A 9,521-nucleotide genomic window follows, 5' to 3' on the forward strand; every position below is an offset into this window, starting at 1 on the left:
GAAACCACAGCTGGATGGAAAAGATGCCAAGTTGAAACAACGAGCAACGGGCCACTGACCAAGGGACAGACCTCAAAGAGCCATTTCTGTACCAGTTCTTATTAAAGGAAACGAAATAAAGCAACCGCCCTAAGTAGGCATAGAGACCATCTAACGTGCCTATGAGGCTGCGGACCGAGGACAGGCTGTCTGGACATCCGACCAGGCTCTGCAAACACAGGGGTTACTTAGCCTCTAAGTTGTAGAGGGGGGATGCTAACAGGGCCTTCTTCGGAAAGTTGACGTGAGGACAGAGCTAGTACCTGGAAAGCTCTCCGCGCAGGTCCCGGCACACGGTGTCTGACGAGTATGTGCCCGCTGCTACAGCTGTCCCACAGCTATTCGTGAGGGAGCGAGTTTACCGTCTAAAGGGACCGCAATCCTACCAACAAACTGCGGGTAATAAACCAGGGGAATAACTCAAGCTCCATTTCCTAGAAGATGGCGGAGAACTATGAGCAAGGTATTAGTGTGTGACGTAAAAATGAATGTGTGCACCTATCAAACTGAAAGGCTTTGAGGTTTAAATGATTCATTACTAAATGATACTAGTTCTGCTGCTAAGAATGGATACGTATCTGCTCTTGGTCATAAAGATAACGTCGAGTTTTTATTGCAGTGCTGGAGACAAAGTGAGGTCCCTGTTATAATGTATCACAGTACATGGCGATTTATTACGGAAACTCAGGAGATAGTTAGCTTGGCCGTTCATTCTGGTTTGTCAGGGACATCCACAATTTATGCTTATGGCCCCGTTTAATTATTAATCACCACTCGCTCAGCTATGTCCTGGTTTAAAGGATAAATTGTACGGTCACCATAGTGACCAAAGCCCAAACAGTGGAAATGTGGATCAAAAGTTCTGACCCCAGACCCTGGGATCCTCTGTGAAACGGGTCACACTCACAGGTGCTGCCTAGGTGAGGTGTCTACTTCCTGCCACGCCCGAACGGGCCCCATACGACAGTGGAGTTAGTGACAGATGATGCAGCCTCCCTTCTGAGACATCAGGCATGGCGACGGGGAGCCTATAACCAGGTGGGAGGAAGCCCCAGCTGCACAGGTCGTGACCTTGCAGGAAGGGGTGGGACACACCCTGTCAGGCATCGCTTTTCATGCTGCCTTTGCAAACCTGAACCTCGGTTTCCCAGGAAAGTCCAGCCTGGCCACAAAGAGTCATCAGAATGGAGTGGAGAATGGACTCCAGGCCAGATGGTTCACACTCAATAAATCTTCCTGTAGACCTACTAAAATCAAGAATTCACACCCCCGTCTCTCTCCCTTTTCAACTTCCAGATATTGGCGGACAATTGGGAGATGCTACTAAGTAGAACTGTCCCATTTGTCCATGTCCTGCTCACGTTTTAGCAGCAGCTACATATTTTTAGAGGGTTGAGAATAAAATTTTAAATCCAAATAGTATCCTCTACCTTGACCATCATCAACCGTTTTCTACCTCTGTGTAAGCGAGAGTAAATGCAGCCTGCTTATCAGAGAGCTCTCCACAGGGAGGTCAGATGTTATCACAGGAAAATGCCAGGGATGCCGCGGATATCCCTGATGAGCTCGTGCAGGGCCAGGGGCGCCATCAGCCCCACCATTCACACTCAGCCTCTCTCTGCCTCTGCGAGGAATACTCTTCAAGAGAACTCCAAGGATAACCAGTTCTCCGGGAAATGCTGCAATTTTTATTCTTTTATTCTTCCTTCAAAAAAGCAGAGGTCTTGACAAATAAATCTCTTAAAAGAACACACTTACACCTGTCTGTAAGATGACCTTGACCCTTCTGAGACTACCTGAAAACAGCACAGAAAATACACATAAAGGAGCAATACTGCATCTTTGAGGAAAACTTACAACTCCAAACAAACATACATAAAAAGGAGGCAAAGTGTCCGGCAGGCTAGGGTGAAGAAAGGTCAGGAGAAGGGACAGGATGCCTGCCATGGCCAGCCTGACAGTGGAGAGGGGAAAACCCAGCCCCCCTTGCTTGAAACAGGCATGAGGAGTAAGCAGACACCATGATATGTCCAGGCTGAACAAGCAGCAGTGTAGACAGGTCTAGCCAACTGTGCTGGCTTGGAGCAGGGCCGGGGCCCGCAGAGTCCATGCTGGCAGCAAGGGAGGCCAGACCCGCCTTCCCTCAGAGCCCTGAGCACCGGCCTGGCCTTTCCTTCAGCTGTCTTATGACTAGTTTTCCCGGAAGAACTGCCCACCTTGAAGGAGGAATTGGACACCCTAGGAAAAAGAAGGCAAAGAAAGAACCCACCCTACAAAATTGTCTATCCGCAGAAATGAAAAACGGAGGCAGCAAAACTCAAAACCATGAAAACCAAGGAAGGAAACAGTACCGAACACTGGGCTGTGAGGGTCCTAGCTGAGGGAGATGACAAGTTCCACAGTAAAACAAAGCCCACAGCAAAGGTGACACAACATATATAAAAAATGGTGTCACTTAAGGGATCTGAGTAAAGATAGAAGAAATACCCTCATTTATTTCATAAAAACTTTCCTGAAATAGAGAGTGTCAAATCTATGGATTAGAAGGGCACCCTGTCTCCCTGGGAGAAATGAAATCAACTCAACAGTAAGACACAACCAACTGAAGTTTCTGGACAGCAAGGAGACCAAATCATATCACTTCAGAAGGCAGAAAAAAACCAGCTTCTGATCTGCCCAGGGCAGACAGAGGAAGCCCAGGTGTAAGAGTTTTGGGAAAACAAAGTGTAATCTATTAATTTTATATACACACTGAGGCTGAGAAGTGAAAGCAACTGCCAAATGTCTTTGAATATGCAAAGCTTCAGGGAGTATGGAGTATGTGGCGCTCTTGTGGAAGGATGTACAATAGAGTGCTGTCAGCTAGTGAGGCAAGGAAGGAATACGTGGCAAAAAGATTGTGAGCATTGAATCTTTTCAGTGTAGACCTGCGTCTATCCAAACTGTGGCATTTATGTCTATAGAACAGAATGTTACAAAGCATAATAATGGAGACACTACTACAGAACTAACCAACTGGGAGGTGAATCTCCCATTTCTGGTCATATGGCAGGCTGGTTATTTTGACCTATTTTCTCTCTAAAACTGTTGGAAAACACACACACACACACACACACACACACACACACACACACTTTTTTTTTCTTTAAAGCAGCAAAGAGCTGCAAGATAGCAAGATATACCAGGTCGACATCTCACTGCAAGCAGCAGCCGGCAGAGGTGGGTAGTACACTGAAGCTGAGAAGGCATTTGGCAAATTAGGGAAACCTAAGTTTTGGTTTTGATACCCTTTCATGGTAAGGGAGACAGGAGTCCAAGGTCAGCACCAGCCCAAGTTTAATAGATTGTTCCCTTCCCAACCTCTCCCCAATAAAGCTGGACTCTACAATGAACTATACCTCAGGTAAGAATGTTTTAGAAGTACCAGGAGACTGTAAGGAGAGTTCCCTTGGGGCTAGGCAGACCAATGTAGGAAAATGAACTGCTAACCACAAATTGCCCTTGAGGACCTGAAGCTGTGATCACATCACCTTGGTGGCTCAATCAGCACAAGCCATTTTGAAGGGTCTCAAACTGGTACTGCCTCCAGGCACCGGGCAGAGGCAAAATACATCCTCTCTGGAGGGTCACACTATCATCCTAGAGCTCAAAGAACTCCCAGATGGTTTTCTAGAGAATTTTCCAGAAAAAGGAGCAGCTCACAGGACAAAATTACCAAGCACACAAAGGAGCAAGGAATTGTGAAAGAAACCTCAGGAGTAACATACCCGAAGTCTTCAGATTGTGGAATTATATGAACACATTTTCTGTGTTTATGGAAACAGAAGACAAGCCAGCATGTCTGAATAATGAAAATTTCTAGAAACAAAAAGTAAATAAAACATAATTTTACCAGAAAGAATAAAATACCTAAGAATATGCTTAACCAAAGGGGTGCAAGACCTGTACTCTGAAAACTATAAAACACTGATGAAAGAAATTGAAGATGACACAAACAAATCAAAAGACATTCCATGCTCATGGATTGGAAGAGCTAATATTAAAAAGTCCATACTACCCAAAGCAATCTACAGATTCAATGCAATTCCTATCAAAATACCAACAGCACTTTTCACAAACTAGAACAGATAATACAAAAATTTGTATGGAACCACAGAAGGCCCCATTAGCCAAAGCAATTTTGAGAAAGAAGAACAAAGCTGGAAGTATCACAAGCCCAGATTTTAAGATACACTACCAAGGTATAATAAACAAAACAGTATGGTACTGGTACAAAATGGACACATTGATCAATGGAACAGAACTGAGAGCCCAGAAACAAACCCATGTTTATCTGGTCAATCAATGACAAAGGAGGCAAGAATATACGATGAGGAAACGAGTGTCTTTAGTAAATGGTGCTGGGAAAACTGGACCACTTTCTTGCACTACACACAAAAATAAACTCAAAATAGGTTATAGACCTAAACGTGAGACCTGAGATCATGAAACTCCTAGAAGAGACCACAGGCAGTAATCTTTTTGACTTCGGCTTTAGCAACATTTTTCTAGATATGTCTTTGTAAGCAAGGGAAACAAGAGTCGAATCAAAAATCTTTGCACAGCAAAGGAATGAACAAAACGAAAAGGCAACCTACTGAATGCGAGAAGATATTTGCAAATGACAGATCCAATAAGGAGTTAGTTATAACCAAAATATACAAAGAACTTGCAAAACTCAACACCAAAAAAATCCAATTAAAACATGGGCAGAGGACTTGAATAGACATTTTTCCAAAGAAGAATTATACATGACCAACAGACACATGAAAAAATGCTCAACGTCACTGATCATCAGGGAAATGCAAATCAAAACCACAGTGAGATACCATGTCACATGTCAGAATGGCTAGTATCTAAAAGATAAGCAATAACAAGTGTTGGCAAGGATGTGGAGAAAATGGAACCCTCGTGCACTGTTGGTGAGAATGTAACTTAGTGCAGTCACTGTGGAACAGTATGGAGGTTCCTCAAAACAAGAAAATAGAAATATCATACGATCCAGTAATCCTCCTACTGGGTATTTACCTAAAGAAAATAAGAATACTAATTTGCAAAGATATAGGCACCCCGTGTTTATTGACGCATTATTTACAATAGCCAAGACACAGAAGCAGCCCAGTGTCCAACAGATGGATGGATAAAGAAGACGTGGTGTAGCTGTACAATGGAATATTACTCAGCCATAAAAATGAATGAGATCCTAGAGGGTATTACGCTAAGTGAAATAAGACAGAGAAAGACAAATACCCTATGATTTCACCTGTGGAATCTAAACGTGTAATCTAACAAACCAAGCAAATGAACAAATAAAGAAAGCAGACCTTATACACAAGTAATTGAATCACGGAACATTACATCAAAAACTAGGGATGTACTGTATGGTTATTGACATAATAAAAAATTATTATAGGGGCGCCTGGGTGGCACAGCGGTTGGGCGTCTGCCTTCGGCTCAGGGCGTGATCCCGGCGTTGTGGGATCGAGCCCCACATCAGGCTCCTCCGCTGTGAGCCTGCTTCTTCCTCTCCCACTCCCCCTGCTTGTGTTCCCTCTCTCGCTGGCTGTCTCTATCTCTGTCAAATAAATAAATAAAATCTTTAAAAAAAATTATTATAAAAAAAGAAAGCAAGCAGTAACCAATCCATCAATACGGAGAGCAAAACTGGTGGTTGCCAGTGGGGGAGTGGTAGGAGGATGGGCAAGAAGGGGCGAAGGGGAGTGGCGGGTACAGGCTTCCAGTGAGGGAATGAATAAAGCATGGGGATGGAAGGCACAGCACAGGGAAGACAGTCAATGCTGTTGTCATGGCGGGGTGTGGTGACAGATGGGAGTGACACCTGTGAGCACAGCCTCACATCTGGAGTTGTCAGAGCCCCGTGTTGTGCACCGACACTGATCTAGCGTTCTGTGTTAGCTGTCCTTCAGTAAAAAAAAGTAAAACACAGTTGAATGTAAGTGCAAACTGTGTGAAGCCAGTTGTTGTTTGATATTATTTATGTAAATTGAAAAACACGGCATACTGTACATTCATTGAATATATATCTATGTGAAAATATTGAAAAAAGTTCTTATAGAAAAATCCACACCAACCTACAAAAGTGATGGCATCTAAGGTCATCACAGTGACTTTGTCTGGTCTGCTTGGTTTTTCCTTTTTTTTCAAAAAAGGAAACTCTGCATGTCACATATCTGAGATTTAAATAGACACATGCATAGAAAAACATGGAGATAACAATGGGTTGTTTCTGTGTAGTGTAAATGTGGGTGAGTTCTAGATTATTTTCACTCTTCTGTGTTTAAAATGTCTTAAGAACTCGTGTCACCACCACTCATGTTTGTACTGTATGGTGACTAACATAATAAAAAAATATATATCATTTTTAAGACTAAGGTCAAAAAAAAAAAGAACTCATGTCAACAAAAAGGAAGATAATTTCAACCTTTGGGCCAAATAAAAAAAAAAGCGTAGGTTATTTTAAAAATGTAAATACTGAGAACAGTAGAAATCAGAAGCAGTGCGCACCGATAATGCAGTGTTTGGAGGGAAATTCCTAGACTCCTGCGCTTATTTGGTAACGTATGCATAAAATAAATAGCGAAGTATGAACAGAAAGGAAGTAAGGGTCTAAGAAGTTAGAAAAATAAACCTAAGGATGGAGGGAAGTGATAAAAGGGAAAAGAAGACATTAGAAAGACGAATAGCTATCATTTAGCAGAGACTCATTACACAGCAGGCTAATGATATGTTTTCATGTAATGACCATGAAGCCCAACGAGGCAGGTGTGCTGTCCGGCATCTGCTGAGGGTACTAAGGTAGCGCTTCTGTGGCCAAGAGCAGGGACCAGGAGGCCGCATCGCATGTAAGGCCCCCAGCCAGCTCCTGTGGGTGGGCTGGGGCTGCCGAGCAGCCAGAGAATGCTAATAAAACACAGGCTGGGAAGGGACAAAACAGCGTACAGACTCAAGAAACAGGACTGAGGATTACTCAGGTGGCCTTCTAGAAAAAGGGAGTCAGATTCCTACTTCATTTTATGCTCCAATCACTGGCAGATGGATCAAATATTTCAGTGTAAAAAAAAGATCATGAAAAGAATGAGACAAAAACGTTTGTATTCTTTGGGTAGGCAGGCTTTTCTATAAGGACAATGAGATGGCAGAGGAGACGAAAAGACGGTTAATTTAAAAAAAAAGGAAAAAAAAACCCATAAATGGATCTTAAACCTTTGAAAAGAGGTTCTGGCTCATTTTTAGGAAGAGAAATGTAGACACCATTTATTTTTTTACCTATCCTATTGGCAAAGATAAGCAAAATCTCTGAACACCGTGTTGGTGCGGAGTTGGGAAGTGGAAATCAGCAAGACTCCTTTCCAGACTGTTCCACCTAATCAGATCATACGGCCTTTGGACAGCCATCGTGTTGCCAGGACGTTACCCCCAGACATCCTCTGCACGGCCCCGAGGTCCCCGGGCAAGGACATGCCTGTTTGATGCAGCAAATGATTGGAAACAACCCACGTGGCCCTCAGTAAAGGACAGGTTAAATTATTTATGGGATGGCTCCACAATGAAACAGAAGTAGCCAAAAGAACAAGGTGGACCCCCCGTTATCACCTACTGGGGATAACCAGAGTGCCAGAGACGGCGGGGTGGGCTGCCATTTGGGTTCCGAACAAGAATCCAAGAGGAAACGGGAGTGCCAGCAAGCTGGCAGGTGCTGAAGGGGGGTGTCGGGCAGACGGTGTTTCATGTACTCTTTTCTCCGATTTTGCATGTTCCAAAATTTCCAAATTTTTGATAATTTCTCTCTGCAGAGAGAGACACGGTGGAAATGAGGCTTTTGCCTGTATTCCAAGTTGTAGTTTACCACGCTTGCTTCTGGCAAAGGAAGGCTGGTAGCAGAGGTGGGAGGGAGACCAACTGTTTTCTAAGTAACCCTCTGCACTGTTGGAATGTGTCATTATGGGCACACATGACCTATTAAAAAACACAAAGGGTAAAATAGGCATCATTTTTTCACGTACAGCTTGCTTGCTTCTCGTAACTTTCTAAATGAGTGGAAATACCCTTAGAATACTGTTATCATTTGAACGGCTTCCCTCTGCAGTTACTTCTCTCCAGAGAGATCAGGTGCTTCCACAGGTAGCAGGTGCTTTTAAAGACATCACATGGGTTTGTCACATGAATAACTGCTACAGGATATGAAACCAAAGAAAGTGCAGTGAAGGTTTCTGGAAGTAGTGGGCAGGTGGCAGGGAGAGGTCAGCACCAGCTACATTTCAGATTTACAGGAGGAAGGGACTCACATTTTTATGAACTCATGACTCACGGCGTGTGACGGCCCCAGGGGAATAACCGATACTGTGACAAGGCTTATCTTTTACTACTAAAAATTCTCATCCATTCAGCACAGTCCCCTCACATCTGTTATGTTCGAGGGACCGGATGTGGGTGTGCCTGGATATGCATGACCCAGCCGGTGCCTCCTGACATGGGGCAGAACATGTCTCAAGGTAACTCCCGGGCCGAGGCAGCAGGTGAGCGTGGAGGTCACGGGAGGACTGCGGAAACGTTCAGACGGGAGGCAGTCTCAGACAGCATCTGGGCAAAAGGGGAAAATTTGGAAAGCAGCGAGCAGGCATGGGCAGGGGATGGGGGAGGGGAACACTATCCTGCACTTGTGCTCAGCTATGAGCTTTCGGGTTGCCTGGCCTAATGAAGGCTTTTAGAAAGATCGGTTTCATCGTATTTCATCTCACTTCCTTGGGAGAACATCTTGACAAATGGATTTCCTTTTCTCATTACATATTGGCATTTCTGATGAGAAAGGACCTAAATCATCAGATTTCCAGCCCCCTGTGAGCACTGGTTTAAATACCAGACACCCACACAGGCCAGAAGGGTACAAGTCCTTATTCATTCAAATGCTGAGTTCATTCTGTTGAAGAGGATTTGGAAAGTCAGGGCTCAGCCTCAGAGTCCAAATCAATTTGTTTTGCTCACATGTATATCCTAAAGCATTTAGGAAGGAGTAGCTGGTGTTTACCAATCACAGCCAGGATGGGGGGGGGTGGAATTGTTCAGCACCCTGTCTATGGGGCTGGGGAGGGAAGGGAGTTTGGAGCTTCTAGAAATAGGCATCCCCGCCCCCGCCAGGCCACTGAAGCAAAGCTGGGTCACTCTACAGCCTTCTCCTGGTCAGTAGAGTGCACAAGATGAGCCGGACTCATTTTACAAAACATGGTTTGTGGTGTGTTCTGCAGAACAGACAAGGTGTTGATTAGGAGAAAGGTCCTGTCAGAAACGTGGAACCAAACATCTCCAGCTCTGCAAAAAACGCACGCGGCCTTCTTTGTATGCAAAGCGCAGCTCCTGGACCGCTCTGGTTCTGAGCAAGGGCTGGCTCCAGGAGAGAGCACTTAGGACGAGGAGGACTGGAGCGT

General features: G+C 44.4%; 1 protein-coding gene across 1 annotated transcript in view; it reads left to right on the forward strand.

The window, feature by feature from the left end:
* FANK1 (fibronectin type III and ankyrin repeat domains 1) overlaps positions 1–1,407 on the forward strand; it is a 108,430-nt gene extending 107,023 nt beyond the window's left edge. Inside the window, exon 10 of the mRNA XM_034663637.1 lies at positions 1,336–1,407. Coding sequence (XP_034519528.1) covers positions 1,336–1,407 — 72 coding nt within the window. The remainder of the gene's footprint in view (positions 1–1,335) is intronic.
* The last annotated feature ends 8,114 nt before the right edge of the window (positions 1,408–9,521 follow it).

This window comes from Ailuropoda melanoleuca, chromosome 6, assembly GCF_002007445.2.
Source record: "Ailuropoda melanoleuca isolate Jingjing chromosome 6, ASM200744v2, whole genome shotgun sequence".
Classification (NCBI taxonomy): Eukaryota; Metazoa; Chordata; class Mammalia; order Carnivora; family Ursidae; genus Ailuropoda; species Ailuropoda melanoleuca.